The following is a 25,668-nucleotide window of genomic DNA, read 5'->3' as shown; positions in this document are numbered from 1 at the left end:
ATGGAAAATATTGTCTATTTTATAAAATAGACATTTTATAATATTGTCTATATTAAGGAGCCCAGTAGAAACTGAGGGAGTTTTGTGGGGGGTGGCAGAGGAGTATATATTAATCATGGATGATTTTATAACCCTTCAGAGCAGTGTTGGGCATCTTTACAAGAATCTTCTCTCAACACACTGGTGCAGATGCTTAAATCAGCCATCGTTGCTCAGTTGAGATACTGGAATGAAACATACCAAAATAACTGCAATGTTAAAGCCCTTCTAGAAATGATGAAAGAAGTGTATAAGGTAAGGTTTCATCTAAAGGAATGTATATACCATCTTACTAAATCAAAATCTCTTAGGTCTCAGCCAATCAGAGTCTTGTTTTGATGTTTTTCTCAACAGAAAGAAAATATTTTATTCAGCCTTAAAAATTCAAAATTTTGCTTGTTTTGCTAACTGGAGAGACTCTGGAGGAATATATTACATATTAGATATTAGATACACAAACACTACTCATATATGAGAGTGATTTAGCATTTTCATTAGAATATACAGCATAATCTAGAAGTAACTTAAGGTTAGGAGGCTAATAAACTTAAGGATTGTTAGGGGGTAGGGAGGAGCCAAAGCATTTTAAATAAAACAAGAGAATTAACTTGATACCTTGTTCAATTAACAGCCCTAGCCAATTTTGCTCAGTGGTTAGAGCGTCGGCCCACAAAATGAAGGGTCCCAGGTTCAATTCAGGCCAAGGGCATGTACCTTGTTTGCAAGCTTGATCCCCCAGCCCCCAGTCGGGGCACATGCTGGAGGCAACCAATCAATGTCTCTTTCACATCAATGTTTCTTCCCCCTCCCCCTTCCACTCTCTCTCTCCACCTTAAACTCTCTCTCTTCCTTATGAAAGCAATGGAAAATATATATTCTCTAATGAGGATTAAAAAAGTTAGGTAGCCCGGCCGGGCGTGGCTCATCGGTTAAGCATCGACCTAGGATCCAGGCGATCGGTGTTCGATTCCTTGTCAGGGCACATGCCCAGGTTGCGGGCTAGGCAGCTGATTAATGATTCTCTCATCGTTGATGTTTCTATCTCTCTCTCTCCCTCTCCCTTCGTCTCTCTGAAATCAATACATATTTTAAAAAAAAAAATTAGCTAAAATAAGATGCTTTTAAAATACTACATGCAAGAGTTAGTGCTTTTCAAAAGTACCAATGTAGTACTGATATTTCTAAAGTAGAATATTTCTGCCCTGGCCGGTTTGGCTCAGTGGTTAGAGCTTCAGACCGAGGACTGAAGGGTCCTGGGTTCAATTCTGACCAAGAACACGTACCTGAGTTGCTGGCTACATGCAATATTTCTTCCCCTCTCTCTCTCTTTCTCTCTTTCTCTGTCTCTCTCACTCCCTTCTACACTCTCTGAAAAGCAATGGAAAAAATATCCTCAGGTGAGGATTTAAAAAAATAAAGTAGTATATTTCTTTCTTTTCTCTAGCTTTATTGATATATAATTGACATATAACATTGTCTAAGTTTAAGGTGTGCTGTGTGTTGATTTGATACACTTACGTATTACAAAATGATTAACGTCATAGCTGTAGCTAACACCTCCATCACTTCACATAATTACCATTTCTTTTTCTTTTTTTAATTTATCTTTATTGTTGAAAATATTATAGATATCTCCCCTTTTCTCCCCCATGGGTCCCCTTCACCCCAATCTGCCATCCCCCCCAGGGCTTCACCACACTATTGTCTGTGCCCATGGGTTATGCAAATATGCTTATAAGTTCTTTGATTAATCTCTCCCCACCCACTCCCCCAACCCCACCTTCCCCTGATATTCATCAGTCTTTTCCATGCTTCTATGTCTCTCAGACTATTTTGTTCCTCAGTCTATTTTGTTTATTAGATTCCACATATAAGTGAGATCATGTAAAACTGAATCAGGAAGAATCAGAAAACCTGAATAGGCCAATAACAACTGATGAAATTGAAGCAGTAATAAAAAAAACTCCCCGCAAACAAAAGCCCTGGCTTGGATGGTTTCACAGGGGAGCTTTCTAATTCATTAAGTTGTAGGGTTAGATAGTTTACTGAACATTTTTCTTACTTTTTTGAGGTAGGCCAGTAGTGCTATGAACTTCCCTCTTAGGACTGGTTTCACTGTGTCCCATAGATTTTGGGTTGTTGTGTGTTTATTTTGTTTCCAGGGATTTTTTTTATTTCTTTCTTGATCTTATTGGTAACCCATTCATTATTTAATAACATTCTATTTATTTAGCCTCCATGTGTCCAAATGTTTTTGAGTGTTTTTACTGTAGTTGATTTCTAATTTCATGCCCTTGGTATCTGAGATACTTATTATGATTTCAGTCTTCTTGAACTTGTAGAGACTTGTTTTGTGTCCTAATGTGTGGTCTATCTTTGAGCATGACCTATGTGCACTTGAGAGGAATGTCTATTCTGCAGCTTTGCAATGAAATGTTCTGTAATTATCAATTAAATCCATCTGTTCTAATGTGTCATTTAGAGTCACTGTTTCTATGTTGAGTTTTTGTCTGGAAGACCTATCCAGTGAAGTTGGTGGGGTGTTAAAGTCCACAACTATGACTGTATTGCTGTTGATCTCTCCCTTAAAGTCTTTAAGGCTATCACTGATAGGCCCTTATTTATTGCCATTTTAATTCTTTATGTCTGTGTTTCCCTCTCTATTTCTTATTATTATTACAGCAGTCCCTTTAACCTTTCCTGCAATGCTGGTTTGGTAGTGTTAAACTCCTTTTGTTTTTTTTTTGTCTGGGAAGCTCTTTATTTCACCATCTATTTTGAATGACAGCATTTCTGGATATAGTCTTGGTTTCAAATCCTTGTTTTGCATTACCTTGAATACTACATGCCATTCCTTCCTGGCCTGTAGAGTTTCTGATAAGAAGTCAGCTGACAGCCTTATGGGAGCTCCTTTGTAGGTAACAGATTGCTTTTCTCTTGCTGCCTTTAATATTGTCTCTTTGTCTTGAATTTTTGGCATTTTAATAATGATGTGTCTGGGCATGGGCCTCTTTGGATTCTTCTTGCTTGGGACTTTCTCTGCCTCCTGAACTTGTGTGACTTTTTCCTTCACCAGGTTAGGGAAGTTTTCTGCCATTATTTCATCAAACAGGTTCTTTAACCCTTGCTTACTTTTGACCTCCTCTGGCACTCCTATGATGTGAATATTGTTGTGTTTCATGATGTCCTACAACTCCCTTAGACTGTCCTCCTGTTTTTTAATTGTTTTTTCTTTTTGGATCTCTGACTGAGTGATTTTTTTCTACCCTGTCTTCTAATTCACTGACCTGATCCTCAGCTTCCTCTAATCTGTTGTTTATTCCTTCCAATGTATTCTTTATTTCTGCTATGTCATTCTTCATTTCCTTCATAGTTTCCATATCTTTCTTCATGCTGTTGTGCTTCCTTACAATCAGTATTCTGACCTCTATATCTGATAGATTGCTTATCTCCATTTCATTTAGCTCTTTTTCTGGAGACTTCTCTTATTCTTTCATTTGTGCCTTGTTTTATGTCTCCCCATTTTGGCTGCCTGTTAGTGTTTGTTTCTATGTGTTAGGTAGGCCTGCTAGGACTCTCAGTCTTTTGGAAGGTCTCTCGTGCAGGCCAATATCAGGCACTATTTGTGACTGGCCTTGAGTACCCTGTTTGGAGCTATCAACAACCCATGGCTTGAGGCTCCCTCTGTTAGGGCTGGGTGTGTTTTGACAGGACCAAAATGCACACCAAAGTCTGCTTTTCCAAGGCCCAGGTCCAGAAGCAGATCAGGCCAAGACTCAAAGCACTCTGAGGTCTGCCTCTGGCTGCAGGCTGATTAATCTGATTCTTAATGAGCCTCAGGCTGTAAAAACTCCATAGGGTGTGGTGGCTGAGTGTTGTCAGTCTCTTAACAAGCCTTAGGCTATAGAAACTCAACAGGATGGGATGGCTTGTTTTAAGTCTCTTAATGAGCCTCAGGCAGTACAAACTCCAGTGGGGTAGGGTGAGAGGTTTTCCAGCAGGGTGGAGCAATTGCTTTTCCCTCAGGCAAAAGCTGCTTGGCAGGTAAATGTCTGCCTCTGCTGTATGGGGGAATGACTCTGCACAGGAATCCAGAGGGGTGCCCTCTGAGCTCTATCTCCAGAGCCCACAACCTTAGATTCTCCTCACACAGCTCCAGTCACTCTGCCCTCCCTCTGCTGGAGCCCACGGTGATTGGCTGCATACAAAACTTTTTGTGTTGACCCTTTAAGAGGGTGCCTGCATTTCCAGCCATCTCTCCCTGGCATACAGATACCCAGCTGCTTTTCACAGCCAGATGTTATGTGGGCACCTTTCTGAGTTCTGGTGCTCTTGGCTGGGAAGCCCAGCCTAGGGTTTAGGCCCCAGAGCCCTCAGTGGGAAACCCCCACAGCTGAGATTTCCCTCTGGACCTTCGGCTGCTGCTTGTAGGAACCCAGCCAGCCCTCTCGCTCCTCCACACTTCCTACAAGTCTCTATGTGGTCTCCACTTTTCTTCCTTGGTTGCAAGGGTGCGTTCCAGCTCATCTTCAGTTTCAGTTGATTATTCAGAATGGGTTTTCTATATTTTAGTTATAATTCCAGTTTGGTCCTGGTAGAGTGTCAGTGTAGCTTCCGCTCAGTTCGCCACCATCTTTAATCTTCCACCATTTCTTTATTGTGGTGGTAACACTTAAGATCTACTCTCTTGCCAGTCAAGCATGGCTGAGCGGTTGAGTGTTGACCTAGGATCCAGGAGCTCGTGGTTTGATTCCCGGTCAGGGCACATGCCAAGGTTGTGGGCTCAATTCCCTGGCAGAGGTGTGCAGGAGGCAGCCAATCATTGACTCTCTCTCATCATTGATGTTTCTATCTCTCTCTCTCCCTCTCCCTTATTATCTCTAAAATCAATAAAGATATATTTTTTTAAAAAAAGATCTCTTAGCAACTTTCAAGGATATAGTATAGTGTAGTTGACTATAATCAGCATGCTGTACATTAGATCCCCAGAACTTATTCATTTTATACCTGAAAAATTACACACTTTGACCAACATCTCCCCATTTCCCTCACCCCCAAGCCCCTGACAACCATCATTTTACTTTCTATTCAATTTTTTTAGCTTCCATATATAAGTGAATTCATACAGTATTTGTCTTTCTCTCTCTGCCTTATCTCACTTACCATAATGTCCTCACAGTCTGTCCATGTTGTTGCAAATGTAAGAATTTTTCTTTCTTTCTCATGGCTCAATATTTATATATATAGATTTATAAATCTATATATACATCATTTGTCCCACATATTCTTTATCTGTTCATCCATCCATGGATGCTTAGGTTGTTTCTCTGTCTTGGCTACTGTAAACAAGGCTGCAGTAAACATGGTGGTGCATATATCTCTCTGAGATAGTGATTTATTTTCCCTTGGGTATATACCCAGAGGTGAGATTACTGGGCCATGTGGTAATTCTGTTTTTTAATTTTTTGAGAAATCTCCGTACTGTTTCCCTAGTGGCTGCACCAATTTACATTCCCACCAACAGTGTACAGGAGTTCCCTTTTCTTCACATCCTCACCAACACTTGTTATCTCATCATTTTGATGATAGCCATTCTAACAGGTGTGAGGTGATATCTCCTTGTAGTTTTGATTTGAATTTCCCTGTTGGCCATCTGAATAGAAATATCTATTCAGTTCCTATGCTCATTTTATAATCAGATTGTTTTTTGCTCATTTTTATGAGTTCTGTATATATTTTGGATATTAATCCCTTGTCAGATATATGATTTGCAAATATTTTCTCCCCTTCCATAGGTTGCCTTTTCATTTTGTTGACTATTTTGCTCTGCTGAGGCTTTTTAGTTTGATGTAGTTCATTAATTTGCCTCTGTTGCTTGTGCTTTTGGTCTCATATGCAAAAAATCATTTCCAAGATCAATGTCAAGGAGTTTTCCCCTGTGTTTTTTTCTAAGAGTTTTATGGGTTTAGGTCTTATGTTTAAGTCTTTAATCCATTTTGAGCTAATTTTTCTGAGTAGTGTTAGATAGGGGTTCAGTTTTATTCTTTAATCCGTTTTGAGCTAATTCTTCTGAGTGGTGTAAGATAGGGGTCAAGTTTTATTCTTCTGCCTGTGGTTATCCAGTTGTCCCAGATGCATTTATTGAAGAAACTATCCTTTCCTTATTGAGTATTCTTGGCTCCCTTGTCAAATATGCAGGGATTTATTGGGCTCATTTCGTTTCTATTGTTCTATGTGTCTTTTTTTATGCCAGTACCACACAGTTTTGATGACTATAGCTTTGTAGAATAGTTGGAGGTGTGATACCTCCAGCTTTGTTCTTCTTTCTCGGGATTGCTTTGACTCTTCAGGGTCTTTTGTGGTTTCAAACAAATTTTAGGATTGTTTTTTTCTACTTATGTGAAAAATGCCATTGGAATTTTGAGAGGAATTGCATTAAATCTATAGATGACTTTATGTAGTATGGACATTTTAACAATATTAGTTTTTATAACCCATGAACACAAGATATCTTTCCATTTCCTTGTGTTTACTTCAACTTCTTGTATCAAAGTCTTATAGTTTTCAGTGTATAGATCTTTCACCTGCTTGATTAAATTGATTCCTAAGTATTTCATTGGTTTTGATGCTGTTGTAAATGACCAATTGGAGTCTTAAGAAGACAAATATGAATCATGTGGAGTCAAATATTTTTTAAAGTAATGTATAAAAGGGAAATGTTTGGCATAAAATAATTAAGGATTAAAAAGTGAGAAACTTTATGAGGACTTAAGATGTTTCGAAAAGGACTTCTCTCTGTGATGTGTACTTTTCATTTCTGATATTGGTTTACTTGCCTTTTTCTTTTCCTGGATCAGTTTTACCAGGAAGCTGGGGTTTTTGTTGTTGTTTGTTCCTTTTAAGAACCAACATTTAAATTTTTATTTATTATTATTTTTTCAATTACAGTTATGTTCAATATTATTCTGTATTAGATTCAGATGTACATGAAAGTGGTTAAAAAATCATGTACTTTACAGAGTGGTGCCCCCCCCACACTGCTTCAAATACCCAAGAATCAACCATTTCATTTGTTGATCCTCTCTCCTGTACATCTGGCTTTTCTCTTCTTAATTTATGTTTTTAGAGTCTTTATTTCCTGTCTTCTATCTTTTGAATTCATTTGATTTGATGGGCCTTTATTTAGATTACTGATTTGCCAGCATGTTTTTCTCTGAGATGCCTTCTTGAACCCCTTAAGTCCTCCAATGAGAAACTGTATCCTAGATGCCTGGGTGCTTGTTGTTTTTACCTACTAGACTGCGGATTACTGGTTGGCAGTTTATGCCCATGGGCAGCTTATTAAAACACATCCATACTCACTTGTTTACATATTGTCTATGACAATTTTGTGCTACAAAATGTCAGGGTTGAATAGTTGCTCCAGAGACTGTATGGTCCCAGTCTCAAAAATATTTACTACCCGGATTTAAGAAAGGGTTTGCTGACTGTTATACTAGACAGTAAGCTATGTATATGATAGGACAATTGTTAGCTCATGTTTTGTCACACACCTGGCAAATAGTGTGTACTAAATTGATACTCATTAATTAATGGAAAGAGGGCTGAATTTGTCAAAAGTTCCTTGGATTTTTATGGGGCTTTTATTCTCAAGATCTAGAAACTATTTCCAGTAAACCTGTGCCCTAAAAATTGTTTTACTATCTCCACTGCCAACATCTTATGTCTTTTATAATATTTGTGAAAATTAGAGAAATTATAGACTTTAAAAATCTACTTCATCATTGATAAATGCATTGGGTTTATAGAGCTCTATCCTGATTATATAATAGCCACATACATATAATAGATTAAATCATTTATTAATAGAAAATGATATTCACAGGTCATATTCTCTTTAAGGTAAACAAAGCTAACTGTCAACTACCAGAGACTACTTTCATCATAAATGAACTCTCCCATATGTTGAACTTTTTTGAAGAAACAAGAAGAATCTACAATAGAGATAACATGGTAAGAGTAACATTTTCACTTCTGACTATTTTCATGCTTTAAAGGGGGACACATTAGTAACTATGAAGGTATCACACTGACAAATCAATATTTGAAAATATCCTTACTGCAATGCTGAATTTGCTAAATTAGATCATCATTGAAAACTTAAATATCTTTCACTCACGAAACAAATGCATTTTCTTAGAAATTTGTTTCTAAGTAATTTGGAGTCTTAAAAACAGATTCCAGAAAGTATAGAGGGAAATACTTTAAGGTAATGAGGTAAAGGAATGAAATTTTTATCTTCTTTTTGTTATCAAAACTGTTATCTTTGTTTGTTTCTTAGGTATTTACAGAAAACTTCAGTCCCGTTATTTTCAGTGAATTTCCATTTACCTTTGATTTGCTATCCAAAATGAAATTATGGCAAGCTAATTCCTTTCTGAAAAAGCAGGTATGTATGCCTTATATTTTTTTATTAAGTAAAATTTCAAACATATACAAAATAGAGATAATGGTGTAATCAACCCCATTACAGTTTTAGCAGTCATCAACATTTTGCCACACTTTCATATATTACTTTTGTTGTTTTTGTAGTTGTTAGTATTTTTATTTCTTTATCTTTGTTGTCGAAAGTATTACAGATGTTCTCTTCCCATCCTCCACTCCCCCATTCCCTCTGAGTTGGTGGTATTTTTGCTGAATTATCTAGAAGCAAATCCCAGGCCCACTTTCTTTTCACTTCTCCATGCTTCAGTGCATTGTTTCTGGTTCTTTCACTCTTATTTATGCTGAGATTCATCAGTGAGCTCAGTTGGTGACCACATGATGTTTCCATTGTAATGTTTCCCAATCTTTTACTTAAGAATTCCATCCATTGTTTTGGTTGAAGTGTACAAAATAGCGATATTTCTAATATTATCGTGTCTTACTTTTCCTCATCAATCAGGGCTATTTGGCTACCCTGAAAAATCATCCATATAGAAAGGCAGAATAATGCTTAATCTTTTTTCTGTGCATAGAAGTTGTACCAATTTATGTTACTACCAGCAATGTATGAGACGCCTCTTTCACACTATAACCAATGTAGTGTTACCAAGCTTTGTGATCTTTTCCAATTCTGTGGGTTAACTATGATATTTCAATTTTATTTTAATTTATGTTTCTCATTATTATATGATGCCTGAGTCCTCACATTCTTTAGAAAATATCCATTGTTTTCATACTATGAGCAATACTGAAATAACTGACTAAATGCTCTCTTTCTCTCCTCTATCCAGTTTTAGTGACTATACTATGTCCTTAGTTGTTAGTCTTTGGATTTTCATATCTGCTTAAGTGTCTTAGATCTTGAGCCCTGGCCGGGTAGCTCAGTTGCTTAGAGGGTTGTCCCGATATGCCACGCTTGTGGGCTTGATCTCTGGTCAGGGCACATACAAGGAGCAACCAATGAATGCATAAGTACTTGGAACAACAAATCAATGTTTCTCATTCTCTCTCTCTCTTTCTCATCAATAAATAACAATTTTTTAAAAAGTCTTGGAACTTGCCCTGGCCGGTTTGACTTGGTGATTAGAGAGTCAGCCCGTGGACTGAAGGGTCCCGGGTTCAGTTCTGGCCAAGGGCTGGTACCTCAGTCGCAGGCCTGTCCCCGGCCCCAGTTGAGGCCCGTGTGGGAGGCAGCCAATCTATACATCTCTCTCACGTCGATGTTTCTCTCTTCCTCTCTCTCTCTCTCTCTCTCCCTCTCCCTCCCTCCCCTCTCCCTTCCACTCTCTCTGAAAAAGCAATGGGAAAAAAGATATCCTCGGGTGAGGGTTAAAAAAAAAAATCTTGGAGTTTGATTTACAACCCCAGCTGATATTCTTTAATTTGTTTATTCCGTTTTCCATTTATGCTTTCCCTTCCATCCTTTTTTTTGGTAGTTGTATTATTCCCACAAAACACATGTCTCTCTAATCACATAATTCTCAGTTATGCTCACCCTGTGCCCAGACATTATGCTACCAAGTTTCCAAGCATTTTTTTTATTGCTGAGGCTTGTTTTTTAGGCCATTCCTCAGGAAAGGTTTGTACCTATTTTTTATGATGTTTATACTTTAAACTCACAGGAATCAGAAACATACCATTACTTTTACTAATAACTCAAAGGATATGGGCCATCTAAGTGAAACATGTCAAAGTCTGGGATATCACATGTACAAAAGGAGTCATTTCAGTAATAAAACATTTCCTTTTCATTCCCTATTAATTACAGTGCTTTTATGACATTTTCCACTGAGCCATGCCTAACAAATCCATAAATGCCACATTTGTTTATAATAAGCAACCTGGAAGGGCAAGGTGTGTCCTGCTAAAAGCATTCCATAGTTAAGGACTCTCCTTCCAGTTACCGTTATTAGTGTCTATCATCAGATTGACTTGGTCATCGCTTCTGTTTCCCAGCCACCTCTTTTTTTTTTTCTTCTTTTTTTTAATTTTCCTAACATTCCTGGTAATGGGAGAACATAGATTAAATCTTTCCTTTCCAAATCTAACTTCCCCTTAAGGTTCCTTTAAGCAAAGATTTCCCTCTACGTTATTTTCTTCTTTAGAAATTTTCTGTCCACCCGGTCTACTCTGTTAATGAGGGTTGAGTGGATAGTGGACCTGGGCAAGTTACATATCATGAAGGATTGGGAAATGTTTGAGGACAAGAAAATTCGTAGTTGTAGTTGTCATGAGTGAAGTCACAAAGCAAGCTCCAGAATCCTGTCCTCCAGAGGAGAGATGGATGATGGACATAGTAAAAATTGTAAGCTCCAAACTGATTATTAATTCAAATGCACAAATGTAGAAATGGGAAACCAATACATGGAGAATGGGAGTAGAGGAATTGGAAAATAAGATATACAGGTTTCAAGTCCAATTCTTGGTTAGGTGAGAGAATCTTGGACCTACAACAGGACACATACAGCTCTCCCTGCTTTAGTCAGTGCAGGATATTTCTGGCCACTCCTGTCACTCAGAGCCACTGGACATGTATCTTAGCAGTCAGTATTGCTGAAGTGTCCCAGAGTTGTAGATTCCTGGGACATAGGAGGAGATGACCCACTACCAGGAGGGACTAGAAATGGTACTTGTTCCATCTCCCTACAAATGTGGAGCTTCTTTACCACAAAGATCTTAGGGAAAAGCCAGAAGAATCTAGTGGAATCACATATAATTTCTCAGTCTATAGTGGTAGCAGAGATCTGGGACAGGGCTTTCCCAAGCCCAGAGCCACATGCACACACTTCTCCGAGATGCTTGTAGAGTGCTAATATGGGCAACCACACCCAGCCTGGAAACCTAGAATAAGATAGCTATCATCCACCTGTCTTACTATTGCAATGGTGACGTTGGTTTATGAGTCCTAAATACTCCTTTATTGTCCTTGTGACATAGCAGAAGCCCTAGAGGAGGGTTAAAGGTCAAAGCAAGGATAGTAATTCCAACACTACATTTCTGATATCCAAGGGAGTTCAGCAGAAACAGGATCAGGGAACTAAAGTGGTAAGGACATGTTGAGAATTTTTTTCAGAAAATCATTTTTTTTATATATATATCTTTATTGATTTCAGAGAGAGGAAAGGAGAGAGAGAGAGAAACATCAATGATAAGAGAGTCATTGATCGGCTGCCTCCTGCACACCCCCGACTGGGGATCAAGCCCGCAACCGGCATGTGCCCTGACCCGGAATTGAACCCTGATCGCCTGGATCCTAGGTCGATGCTCCACCTCTGAGCCACGCCCGGCCGGGCTCAGAAAATCTTAATGGAAGTACTATGTGGGGTGACAGAACAATGCTAGGTACAAAATGTGGCCACTGGTGGCATATTTTAAGGGACTTCCCATACACATAGAAAAATAAGAGTTATTTGAAGAAGAAGAGTGAATTTTCTCTGCTGAAGCCTTTCCTCTAGTCTGTTTCCTACATCTCCCACTGTCCCTGAGCTCCTAAACTGCCCTAATATTCTTGAGTATTATTGTGCTAACACTGCTTCTTAAGACTGGTGGGAGAAGGTCTCAGCATGGTGCACACCAGTATTGCCTTTAAGGATCGTGTTTACTATATATAATAAGTGATCTGTGATAGCTTTTAATTACTTAGCTGTACGTCCATAATGATTAATCCACGGTACCAGTTTCACAGATTCTCCCACCTTTTCTCTTCCATAGTGTACATATGATACTCTTTTCCTTGAGTATATATAACAATGATAGGCAGTATTGTGTTTTAGACTAAATAGATTTATTTGAAATATTAAATATTTCCTAGTATTCCCATGAGGATTCCTAAAATATTTCTTTTTCTAGATGTCACAGATGATTCCGCCAGGAGAGAATAAGCTCCCTCCACCACCCATATTTTCACTTCGAGTCAGACGAAGTCACCTAATTCAAGATGCTCTGCGACAGTTAAGCCAGGCTGAAGTCACTGACCTTTGGAAAGAATTAGTGGTACAGTAAAAAGTCTCATTGGACATTTTTACTAATGTGGGAGGGAAACATTTATGTAATGTAGCAAAGGAAGAGCCTGCATTTGCAACTACAGTTATCAGCCTTATGATTTCCAGAATTCCTCACTTATCCTTCAGAGAAAAGCTATGGAATGTTTAACTGAACATTGGGATTATGAGTTAACTAGTAGTCACCTATGGCTGTAACGAACCGTCCCAAAGCTTACTGACTTAAAATAACAATTTATTTTATCTGCAGTTCAGTTGAAACTCTGCTGATCGAGGTTGAACTTATCTGGGTGGCTTTGCAGATTTTGTATGCATGTGTTTGCAAGTTTGGGAGTTGGCTAGGGGATCAGCTGATCTAGCCTAGGCCTGGCTGGGGCAGTTTGGCTCTGCTTCCCATGTTTTTCATCTTCTTCCTGGGACCAGCAGACGTGTTCTTCTCACAGCAGTGCCAGAGGTACAAGATAACCAGCCCAGTCACACAACAAACATTGCTTTAGTCAAAGCAAGTCACATGGCTGAACCTACATCAAGAGCTTGTAAAATATACTCAACCTCTTTAATGGGAGGAACTGCAAAATCACATGCAAAAGACATAGGTCAAGGAGGGGTGAAGAACTGGGGCTGTTCATTCAATTCACAAGCAGCAGGTGAAACAGATACCTTTCCTACATTTTGGCTCTACTTTTAGTTATAGACCTTTTACTACCATATTGGTTCCAACTAGCCATCCTTCACTTCATCCTTTGGGGGCACCTGTAGGAATTTTATTGTGTGGTACCTCAGATTATTTGCCCTATTGAAGCTATAAAATAATGACTAACTCTGTAGATTAGAGCTGGAGTCTGTTCAGGAGAGAGTGGATTTTCCTGATATCAGCTATGAGGGGAAGAGTCAGGTTCTCAGAGAAGAAACCCGAACCTGAACGGTGAGACTCACACAGAAGAGAGGTATTTCCCAGAGTGGGACTCCAATGGAACACAAAGAAACTATTTTATAAGCCAGGCTTTCTAGTTGTATGTTTCCCTGTGTACCTACTTTTCCTTTAAGTCTTGATTATGAGGAAATGAATAGAAAATGATTCTACCTACAGGAGATGACAAAGAGGTAAGAAGGTAAACTTCAAGAGAGATCTGATCAAAAGATTGACTCTGAACAAGGCAAGGTTGTCAAGGCCCATTATGAGTGTGTCCTGACCACGATGAAGGCAGACTTGCTAGTGTAAATGAGCAGAAATAAGAAAATCGGAAGTAAGAGTAACTTGTTATTGGGCTATCCAGATAGAATGTGAGGCAGGTCCTTGGAGATGGACAATCTGTGGCCAAGGAATCGGTTGATCAAAGTGGCAATAGATAAGATCTTCCAGGCAAAAAGAGAACTCTTAGTCAAGCTTAGCGATGCTTATATTAAAAAGATAAAAAGAAATTAGCCAGGAAAGGAAGTAGAGGAGTAGAGAGGAAAACTGGGAGTGTGCTCAGCCACAAAGTCCAAAGGTGGACTTTAGAAAAGAGGGTCTAGTTCATATTGATTTCCCACAAACGGGATGTGGGCAGACTGGTCTGATGGTTCCTACAAAGATGCCATGCTCGGGCTTACTGGGAGGGCTGTTTATCAGAAGTCCCAATGAGAGGAGGGGCAGGAGAAGTCAAATAGTTGTTGACTGCAACCAAACTTTTAAAGTCTGAATGATGCAATAAAAATAGACAAGATAGAAAAATTGGGATTTAATGGCACAGAGGATTGAAGAACATCAAAATTTAGTGACTGCAGGAGGTTTGAATATTTTCCATAACAGTCAAGGCATTATGTTTTCATCCTGAGAGTGTTCTCTTTCCTCAGATTGAATTTATTAAAGAAATTCGTTCTGTGGGTCGTGGGGTAAAGTCTGAGTTCTTCCACTGTATATTTGAAGAGATGACCAAGAGAGAATATGGAATGTTCATATATCCTGAAAAGGGTTCCTACATGTGGTTCCCTGTCAGGGTAAGTCTTTTACTTATTTTCTTACGGTTTTTCAGAACAGAAAATGTCTACCGTATGCTGCAACATGAGAACCATGCATAATGTAAAATTCGGCCCTGGCCGGTGTGGCTCAGTTGGTTGAAGCATCCCGTGCACCAGAGGTCATGGGTTTCGTTCCCTAGGGCACATACCGAGGTTGTGGGTGCCGTCCCAGGTTATAGCGCAGTTGGGCGCATATGGAAGGCAACTGATCCCACCAATGTTGTCTCTCTCACATCGATGTCTCTTCTCTCCCCCCTCCACTCTGAAAAGCAATGGAAAAATATCTTTGGGTGAGAATTTAAAAAATAAAATAAATAAAATAAATAAATAAATAAATAACGTAAAATTAGGTCATATAGAGCCTTGCTACTCAAAATATGGTCCATAGAGCAGCTCCAGCACCTCCTGGGAGCTGTGTGAAAAGCAGAATCTCAGGCCCATGTATTTTATAAGATCCCCAGGTAGTTCATATGCACATTATGGTATATCTGTAAACAGCTTTAATGAAGTACACTTGAGATGCCATAAACAGCACATAGATTGTCCAGTTTGATAAGTTTTGATGTACATACATAATCAAGATAATGAACTTCTACATCATGTCCCAACGTTTCCTCGTATCCCTTTCTAGCCCTACTCCTCTCCTGCGACTACGGCCCTGCTGCCCCCTACCCCATGCCCAGGCAACAACTGTCACCACAGAGTAGTTTGAATTTCCTAACATTTTATATAAATGGAATCATAAGTAGTCTTTGTGTCTGTCCCCTTTCACTCGGCATAATTATGCTGAGACTCATGCATGTTGTTGCATGTATCCATAGTTCCTTCCCTTTTGTTGCCGAGTAGCATTCCATTGTATGGATGTACTACATGTTGCTTATGTAGTCACCTCTGATGGATATTTGGGTGGTTTCCTAAACTTTGAGAGACAGTAATCTAGAATGCTTCTATTAGGAGAGAAATTATTAATAGACTCCTAGAGATCATTGCTAATTCTAATAAGGCGTTTCATTTCTGCGTTATTTTATTGCAAAGATCCTTGACATGTAAACATTTTCTTAAAGTAACAAAAAACTTGTCTTCGTTTCCCTATTAGTAACACAGAGAGAATAATTCTTAAAAGAATCATGTTGAGCCTCAATTTATGGATACCCTTTCCGATACATTTCTTCCCAGTAGAAGTTTCGAACCCAGGAAACAGGGAAGAGGAGAAGAAAGATGAATGGGTGTGGAAAAGTACTGAAAAGCGATTTGTATCTTTCTGAGAAAGAATGAACCTTTAAAAGATAGGAATGGCCAAGGGGTACAAGTGGTAGGATTTTTATGGGTCAATCAACAAGCATTTATTGACTGTTTGTTGTATTAAATATTGTGGAAGATTCAAATCAGTGTACGACACAATCCCTTTCCTCTTTTTGTATATGTAGTTGGAGTGATAAGACTAAAATACCAGGAACTTTAGCAGTTGTTTCTAAATTATGGATTGTTGACTTTATATTTAATAGTAGTTGAGCACAGAAGGGTGAGAAGGAAGCACTGATGTAGAATTGGAAGCCCAGAGTGATAGTGGGCTCAGCTTCTCTGAGTTTTCAGTTTCCTCACCTATAAAATGACTGTCATAATTTCTGCTCTGCCTGCTTTACAGGACTGTTGTGAGAATACAACAAGACAAGGCATACATCCAACTTTGAAAGCGCCGTGAGAACTTGAGGGCACTATCCAAATTTAAGGGGTTCTTTATTTAGAGAGAAAGTAATCAAGGGGGACTGAAGTGATTGGAGAAAGTGTAATGGAGTAGTGGAGACCTGAGGTTGATGTTGAAGTGTAGGGACAAAATAGATCAAAGACTGAGGGACAGAGAGGAGGAAAAGAAACCTAACATCAACGCTGTGAGGTAGATGATTTGTCCCCATTTTACAGATAAATAAACTGGACTCAGAGAGATTAAATAAACTAAGGGCATTCAACTAGCAAGTGACTAAGCTAGGATATGAATTCAGGACTGCACAAAGCTCTTACTCTTAAGCATTGTGCTACACTGTCGAATAGAAAATAGACAAAAGTCTGATTCATGGATGGCTCAGTGAAGAGACTAAATCAACTAGAACCAGGGACACATGACAGATATAGGAAATAAGACTGAACAGGCTAGGGGAGGCCACCTTCGGAGAGTACTTGTATTTTTAACTCATTTTCAAAATTCAAAGGCATTTTACATTTATCCTCACAATTACTCTAAGAAGAAAATAGGGCAAGTAGATTGAGGCACAAACTATTAAGGGGGTGGCCCAGGGTCATGCCCCTGCTAACAGCAAGGCTGGCACTGGAATAGAAATCTTAAAAGCATCAGCAGGCTGGTGATCTCTTGGCTGGGCTGTAGTGATGGCCTGGCCAGATGTGGCCAGTGTAGAGAGGAGAGTGAAGCCAACATCATCAGGACTCTTTCCTTCTTTCTTCCACCCACCTTCACAGTCAACAGCATCACTCACCTTCCCTGACCCGTATGCTTGTCCCTATAAGGACACCTAGGTTGAGGGTTATATTGCCGAAGGGACACCACTTATCTGACACACATCTGACATACCTGATGCCTGCTGAAAGTGTAGATAAAGTTCACCTTTTCTTCCACAGTGTCATTTTTCTATATGAATTTGAAGACAAAGACTATAAAATTAAATATTGGAAACCTTAGCTTATAAGTCCATGTGAGCATATTTTTTTATATTCCAAGTATGCTGTTACTAACAAAAAGTAAATTCATTTATTAATATCATGAACTCTTACTTTGTATTTTAATTTATGGGAATATTTTGAATTGTATTATAGCCTGAGTAAGAACCTGAAGTTTTTATTTTCCTGAAGCCCATTTTATTTCCAATTTGTGACTTTTAGAAAAGGGAACCAAAAACATTTTTTTTAAACTAAACTAGTTATCCCATTGGATTATTGATTATAATATATTAGGGGATTTTTCTTCTTCTTTTCCAGCCTAAATTTAAGGAAGAGAAATATCTCCTCTTTGGGAAGCTGTGTGGACTCTCCTTGTATGATTTAAATGTTGCTGATATTCCTTTCCCACTGGCTCTGTTTAAGAAACTTCTGGACCAAAAGCCATCATTGGAAGATTTAAAAGAACTCAGTCCTCTTTTGGGGAAGTAAGTAAATGGTTTTCCAGGACTTTATCTAGTAAATCTTAGTTGTTTAGGCATAAATGATGTTACACACACAGACACACACAAGGTCTTCATTTTCAGTAAGTGTGTGCTCTTTAGATGAATTTTAATTTTAGCATGACTTATAATCAAGTAAACCTTCAAAAATGGAGAAAAGCCAAATGTTCCTCTGATTATCAACCAGTACAGTAAACAGAGCCTGTTCTCTTGAATTTATCCAGATGGAAACAGGTGCTTTGGACAGTACACAATATTCTTAATGAGAATCATGCGTGCTATATTTATTTTGAATAAATTGTACTTAATCATATTTAATTTATTTAAATAAATTAGCATGCCATCAACTTTATTTTTAAGGATTGAAAAATGCTTGTTCTAAGTTAAAAGGCAAACTATATCCTATGAGGAAAATACTGGCAACATATAATAGTCAAATGATTAGTATCTCTGATGTATAAATATACAGGGGTGGGCAAAAGTTGGTTAAATTACCATCCATCATTACCTAAAAGATAAAGCATAATTAAGGATATGAAATAATAACTATAGTAATAAGACAAATAATATAAGTAAATAATACAATAATTAATAGATAAATAATAAACTCTGTTTCACATACTCATAACTGTAAACCTACTTTTGCCAACCCCTATATATATGAGTCATCACATATTGTATATATATTGTTAATCAAAACATGAAAATATGCTCAACCATTGACAGCTATTAAAAGTTTCATAGCATACAGAGTTGACAACCAGATTGGGGAAAAGGATTGTCCTCTCATGGACTGTTAGTGAAAGAGTAAACTAGCTAGATTTACACTGTATGCCCTGACAATCTAGAGCAGGGGTTGAGAACCCCCTTACATTTTTGTCTGGATAATCCTTTGTTGTGGAAGGCTGTCCTGGGTATAGTAGGAAGTTGAGCTGCATATAGTGTTGCTACCCATTAGATTCCAGTAGCAGCCCTCCTCTAGTTGTTTTTTGTTTATTTGTTTGTTTGTTTTTTAACCGTCCTCTTTGACAACCAAAGATGACTTCAGATTTTTCCAAATGTCTCCTGGGAGGCAAAAGCACCCCTGGTTGAGAATCACTGGCCTATAGGAAGGGGCTTCTTTTTGTAACTTTCACCAAGACAAAGCAGTGTCTTGTGTTAGCAGTGGTCCAACCAATGAAAACTGTAGAGGTTAACTCTCAGAAGAGGGAGTGGGAAGGTGGAGGAGAGAAAATTTACATGGCATTTTATACATTTCTGTAGTGTCCAAAATCTTTCCAGTGAACGCTTATTACTTTTGAGATGTTATGAGATCAATAAATATAATTTTTAAACTCAAATTTTCATTAGGAGTTTGCAAGAAGTTCTAAATTATGAGGCTGATGACATTGGAGAAGCACTTCACATACATTTTTCTGTGAGTACTATCAACCCATGGCCATTGCTGCCAATTCAGTGCCAACAGAAATTCCCAATTTGGTATGCAGTGAAGAAAACTTGATTCAGTGCAAAACAGCTCACTTGTGATATAGTATGGCTGTGAAAATAGCATGGCTGTGAGGCAGCCCTGGAGCCAGGCCCCTCTGTGGCTATACAGCTCTGCTCTGCTCCTCGCTGGTCTGTTCAGCTTCCTATGGGCCTGCTTTATGCTGGGGCTACTCTGCTGTGCTCTCCCCTGGTCTGCTTCATTCTATGCCAGTCCACTCTGGTCTGTGCCAGTCTGCTCTGCTCCTCTCTGCTCCAGTGAAACGTCTTCAGTGTTTCAGCTCAGCCAGGGAAACAGTCTTCAGTCTTCAATGGAAAGGAAAAGTACATTCTCTGAGTCAGAGAGGAGCTGGCTTATCTAGACAGAAGTCCCTGCCCCTGGTCCCTGATTGATCCATCCTCATGCAAATAAGGACTTCAAATCCTCAAAGTTTGATTGGTCCAAAAGGCATTATCCTGATTGGTTGGTGAAGATGTTGATGGGGATATAGTTGCACAACTCCAATTGGATGGAAAAAGCCTCAGTCCTATTGGTTGAAAATAGGATTCCCGGAACTCTTTATAAGGGCTGGCTCAGCTGGCAGAAACACAGTATAAGCAGGCAGTCCACTGCAGAGGCAGGTAGTTCAGTGCAGGCTTCTCCCATAAGTGCAGTTTGTGTGACAGGCCCCTGTGTAGAAATGGCTGCTAAACTCTGTTTTTAAAAATTTTGCCATACCCTGGCCAGTGTGGCTCAGTGGATAGAGTATTGCCTGCCCACACATACACCTAAGGATCATGGGTTGGATTCCTGGTCAAGGGCACAGACCTGGGTTGCAGACCTGGCTCCAGACTGGGCATGTGCAGCAACCAATCAATGTGAGAGAAACACATCGATGTTTCTCCCTGCCTCCCTCCCTCCCCCCCCCCCTTCCCTCCCTCCCTCCCTCCATTCCACTCTCTCTAAAAATCAATGGGAAAAATATCCTCGGGTGAGGCTTAACAAAAAAAGAAAAAAAAAACTTAGCCGCAAGAAGCCCTTCTTAGTAGGTGTCTTCTTTCTCAGGCTCCACAGTACTAATGGACACCGGGTTATAGCTAGCTTTAATCTTTTTTCTTAAAAATAGTTTTTATTATAATATCTCAAATATAGGATTCCTTTTTTGAAATGGTATTTTACTTCTGTACTGTAAGACTTTCCCCCTACCTGCCCCTCATTTTATACCTTAAGTCTGTATACTTTCAAATAAAGTGAAAAGAGAAGCAATTATTCAATCAATGCAAACAACTAAATGGATCTATGTATGCTTAAAAGCAATTTACAACATATACTAGGGTAGATTTTAAATTTTTATATATATTTAAAAGGCTGAACTATATAAATAATTTAGCTCCCAGTTATTTGAAATTTTATAGGGAAGAATATATTGGCAAAAATGCATTATGGTTGATTATTCAGGCTTTCATTCATGTTTGCTACCTGAATATATTTTGGTTACAGCTACATTGGGACCAACATGATGTTGATTTAATTCCAAATGGGACCTCTACACTTGTGGACCAAACCAACAAGTAAGTTTTGAGACCTAGAAGGTCTGCTTTGAATAGAAATAAAATGTTTATATCACTTCACTTTATGACTGTATTTTAGCTTCTCAGATGATCATTTTAGCTCTTTATCTTTTAGAAAGATAAAATGGTTACAGGGTGAGAGAAGGGGAGAAAAGAGTCAGAATTGAATATTTCCTTTGTAGCACTTTTCACTAGTTACTCATTTAACAATGATCTTTGAGCCTCTCTTCTGTACCAGACCTTATTCTAGGTGCTGGAGACATAGCAGTGAAAAGGACAGACAAAATGTGGAGCTTAAATTCCAGGACAAAAAGACAATACATGAATAAATTATTATGTAATAGAATGTCAGATAAGGATGAGTACTCTGAAGAAAATTAAATCCAATTAAGAGACTGGAGAGTTATAGGTGGAGGTATGCTGGAGTCAGCTGGTACCTGCTTATGAGAGCTGATTGTTAAATTTTCAAAAACGTTGAGAGTTTATAGCTTGAAATCAGCCATGATGGGAATATTTACACCACAGAAATTGGCAAATGCTGCCAATGAGCATTCTGTTTCCTTTTGGAAAACTGGTTGTTAAACATTTACCAGCACTCCACTGGTTATAGGGGAGGGAAGAGAGGGGCTGATCTAGATCAAATAGTCCAGGAAAGATGCTCAAAGGGTGGGAGACTATCCTGTTTCTGGTGAATATCTGGTGAAAATACCTCCAGTAGCAGCCCTGCCATCAGGAAATTCTTCATGTAGTGGAGAAGACAGACTTTGCATAAATTTTCACATAGTGACGTAAGTGTGCAGGGAAAGAGGAACAGAGGACCAACCCTGAGAAAGTCATATTCATATTGAACTCTAATGAGCGATAGAAGTTGCCAGCAAAAGAGGAAGCATTGCATGCTGTGGCCTACCTCAAGAGACAGTAAGGCCAGAGATTCAGTTGGAAGCGGGAAAAGGCTGTAAAGTAGGGTAACAGTCAGATCATGGAGGGTTTTTTGATCCTGCTGTGGAGGTTGGGCTCAGCCTTTGAGAAGTCTTTGCAAGATTTTAAGCAGGAGAATGACATAGTTTAGTGTTTTTAAAATATCATCCTAACTGCAGCTAGGAAAATGGGAACAAAACGAAGTCTTAATCCTTCTATATTCTCCAAGGTTCCTTCTTCTAGCTGATCAGATGTTTTTAAATCCTGGGGTACTACTGGGTTGTATGCTATGCAGAAGTAATTTACTTTTCTTTCTCAATAGAAATGGTAAAAAGGGCAAAGTCAAGGATATTTTAGTCACTGATAAAGTATATTATTTGCCTTTGTTTGTTTGTTTCCCTCAAGGAATGACTATGTTTCTCAGTGTGTTGACTACATTTTCAACACTTCCATAAAGGCATTTTATGAGGAATTTCAGAGAGGATTTTATAAGGTCTGTGACAAGAGGATACTTAGACTTTTCCACCCTGAAGAACTAATGACAGCAGTAGTTGGAAATACTGATTATGACTGGAAACAATTTGAAAAGGTAGGTAATAGTACTAAGTGCCCCCAATTCTTCTGAACGACATCTATACATTCCCCCTAAAACCCGTTTTTCTCCCTTTTTTTCCTCAAGAATTCAAAATATCTCTCAGGATACCATGAATCACATCCTACTATTCTGATGTTTTGGAAAGCTTTCCACAAATTAACTTTGGATGAAAAGAGAAAATTCCTCTGTAAGTATTACAGTAATAGATGGATTTATTTATTTATTTATTTATTTATTTATTTATTTATTTTTAAATTCTCACTGGAGGATTTTTTTTTTCCATTGATTTTTAAAGAGAGTGGGAGGGAGAGAGGGAGGGGGGAGAGAGAGGAAAAAAAAAAACACACAGAACCATCAATGTGAAAGAGATACATCAATTGGTTGCTTCTCTCACATGCCCAGACTTTGGCCAGGGATCAAACCTACAACCCAAGTACGTGCCCTTGACCGGGAATCAAACCTGAGACCCTGCGGTGTGCAGGCCAACACTTGAACCACTGAGCCATGCTGGCCAGGGAAATATATATCTTTTGAAAAATAAATATTATACTTCTTGGTTTAGCTAAAATAAACTTCCTTGTATCTTACTATTATCTTTTCATGTACTGTTGACCCTTGAACAACCTGGGAGTTAGGGGTGCTGATCCCCGACACATACACAAAGGAAAGTCTGTGTATAACTTTTGACTCCCCCAGAACTTAACTACTAATAGCTTACTGTTGACCAGAAGCCTTACTAATAACAGAAACAATCGATTAATACATATTTTGTTATACTGTATTCTTACAATAAAGTAAGCTACAGGGAATAAAATGATAAGAAAATCATAAGGAAAATCCATTTACGGTATTTATTGAAAAATATCTTCATATAAATAGACCCACATAGTTCAAACCCGTGCTATTCGAGAATCAACAACATGGAATTTCCCCCCAACTAGACCATGAACTCACTGAAGACAAAGACCAAATGTCATGATTTTTCTATGTTCCACACAGTCCCAGGTAATTCTCTCTGCACAAGAGTATTCAATATTTATTGAATGAAGTGATTAACTTCTTCCTTTTCATTTTAAATTTTGGTCTTTCTAAGGACTATCTTAACCAAAGATTATTCCTTTCCAGTGTTTCTTACAGGAAATGATAGGCAGACTGCAAGAGGATTACAAGAAATGAGTATCACATTTCGCTGTCCTGAAACTTTTAGTGAACGAGATCACCCAAGATCACTTGTATGTCATAATATTCTGGAACTCCCTAAATATTCTACAATGGAAAGACTGGAGGAAGCACTTCAAGTAGCCATCAACAGCAACAGAGGATTTGTCTCATCTACAGTCACACAGTAATAGTCACCTGGGAGTCTCAGCGAGGCCTCAGACTCCCAGGTTCTCTCATTCTTCAGTTTGGATGTTCTTCTTTAGGTCTAATTAGTACAAAGTGTTGATGATTTTAATTAGAATTAGTAGATAGATGTTGAGATAAGCAATAAAGTGATGAATCAAGATGATATTTTTAATGAATCAACATTTTCTAATCCCTAAACTTGCTATTAGAATATTGGCCTTTTAGTGAATTACTTCCTGAACAATAATTATCATTTAAAAATAAGCTGAATAGCCCTGGACGGTGTTGCTTAGTGGTTAGAGCATCAGCCTGAGCATCAAAGGGTCACGGGTTTGATTCCTAATCAAGGGCACGAACCTGGGTTGCAGGTTTGATCCCTGGCTCCAGTTGGGGCTTGTGCAGGAGGCAGCCAATTGATGTGTCTCTCTCATGTGGAAGTTTCTCTCCCCCTCCTCCCCTCCCTTTCACTCCCTCTAAAAATCAATGAAAAACATATCCTTGGATGAAGATTAACATATGTGTATATATATATGCGTGTGTGTGTGTGTGTGTGTGTATGGTGCATCTAATAAACACTGCCTGCAAATATGAATGTTTGAAAAGAAAACCAAAAATATAAATTGATTTTTGAGGCACGTAGATGTACATTTTACATTTTTTAATGTCTCCAGAGTTTTTATTTTAGCCAACTACTGAATAATTTTATTTGAAAATCTAAATGTTAAAGGATCATTCATTCATTAAATAATTACTTATGCTTAATACCATGTTCCAAGAATCATTCTAAATGGGGAAGGGAATGGAGAACTTATTCAGTTTCCCAAACCTATGGAAAAAGCTAGATCCTCAAATCCAAGAAGCAAATTGAACACCTAATTACCTCAACCCAAAGAGGTCTTCTCCAAGGCATATTTTATTAAAACTCAAAATTAATGATGAAGAAAAAATTCCCACGACAGTGAAGGAAAAGAAGAAAGTAACCTATAAAGGAAAGCCCATCAGGTTAACATCGGACTTCCCAGCAGGAACTCTACAAGCCAGAAGAGAGTGGAACCAAATATTCAAACTACTGAGAGAAATTACCAGCCAAGAATAACATACCCAGCCCTGGCAGTATGGCTCAGTTGGTTGGGCATCATGCCATGCACCAAAAGGTTGCTGCTTCAATTCCCATCAAGGGCACATGCTCCACTTGTGGGCTCAATCTCTGGTAGGAGGAATTCTGGAGGCCCCTTATCAATGCTGGGCTCTCACATCGATATTTCTCTCTCCCTCTCCCTCTCCCTCCTCCTCTATCTAAAAATCAATTTAAAAATCCTTAAATATATATATATCCATCAGAGTTATCATTTAAACATGAAGGAGAAATAAAGACTTTTCCTGACATACAGAAGTTGAGGGAATTTATCACCAGAAGACCTCCATTGCAGGAGATACTCAAGGGGGTTATTTTACCTGAAACAGAGAACAAAAGGTCACAACACTACGAGTAAGACCAAAAACAACATAAACAGGGATAATTTGTGACATTAAATTTAATTCATAAAAGGGGAGGGGGTAAATATCTGATTTGCAAAGGAGGGTGGAGGTCAGATGCATTCAAAAGAAAATGGACTGTGTGTAATGAAACTTTCTTTTTCATAAACCTAATGGTAACCACACACACAAAAAACTGAGACACATAGCTTAAAAAAAGAGGAAACGGAAGAAGTATGGAATACCACCAAACAAAAACAACAGAAACACAAAGGAAAAGAACCAATGGAGGCACAAAGCTACCAGGGAACAAAAGATAAAGTGGCTATAGGAAATCCTCATACATCAGTAATTACTCTAAATATAAATGGACTGAATTCACCAACAAAGAGACACAGAGTAGCAAATTGGATCAAAAAAACAAAATCCAACCATATGTTGCCTTCAGGAGACACATCTAAGCTGCAAAGACAAAGTTAGACTCAAAGTGAAAGGGTGGAAAATGATTTCTCCAAGCAAATAACATCCACAGAAAACCAGGTGTAGCTCTACCTATAGCTGACAAAACAGATTTCAAGATATCAAAAGTAACAAGAGACAA

At 38.5% G+C, this 25,668-nt stretch overlaps 1 protein-coding gene across 1 annotated transcript in view; it reads left to right on the top strand.

The window, feature by feature from the left end:
• HERC6 (HECT and RLD domain containing E3 ubiquitin protein ligase family member 6) overlaps positions 1-23,624 on the top strand; it is a 49,743-nt gene extending 26,119 nt beyond the window's left edge. The window contains exons 12-22 of the mRNA XM_016203231.2: positions 140-294; positions 7,942-8,052; positions 8,381-8,488; positions 12,373-12,516; positions 14,361-14,504; positions 17,514-17,680; positions 19,046-19,112; positions 20,661-20,731; positions 22,055-22,238; positions 22,329-22,431; positions 23,370-23,624. Of these exons, the coding sequence (XP_016058717.2) occupies positions 140-294; positions 7,942-8,052; positions 8,381-8,488; positions 12,373-12,516; positions 14,361-14,504; positions 17,514-17,680; positions 19,046-19,112; positions 20,661-20,731; positions 22,055-22,238; positions 22,329-22,431; positions 23,370-23,593 (1,478 nt within the window). The 3' untranslated portion in view covers positions 23,594-23,624. The remainder of the gene's footprint in view (positions 1-139; positions 295-7,941; positions 8,053-8,380; positions 8,489-12,372; positions 12,517-14,360; positions 14,505-17,513; positions 17,681-19,045; positions 19,113-20,660; positions 20,732-22,054; positions 22,239-22,328; positions 22,432-23,369) is intronic.
• The last annotated feature ends 2,044 nt before the right edge of the window (positions 23,625-25,668 follow it).

Source organism: Miniopterus natalensis, chromosome 1 (genome assembly GCF_054644295.1).
Source record: "Miniopterus natalensis isolate mMinNat1 chromosome 1, mMinNat1.hap1, whole genome shotgun sequence".
NCBI lineage: Eukaryota > Metazoa > Chordata > Mammalia > Chiroptera > Miniopteridae > Miniopterus > Miniopterus natalensis.
This window is presented reverse-complemented; position numbering and strand designations above follow the sequence as displayed.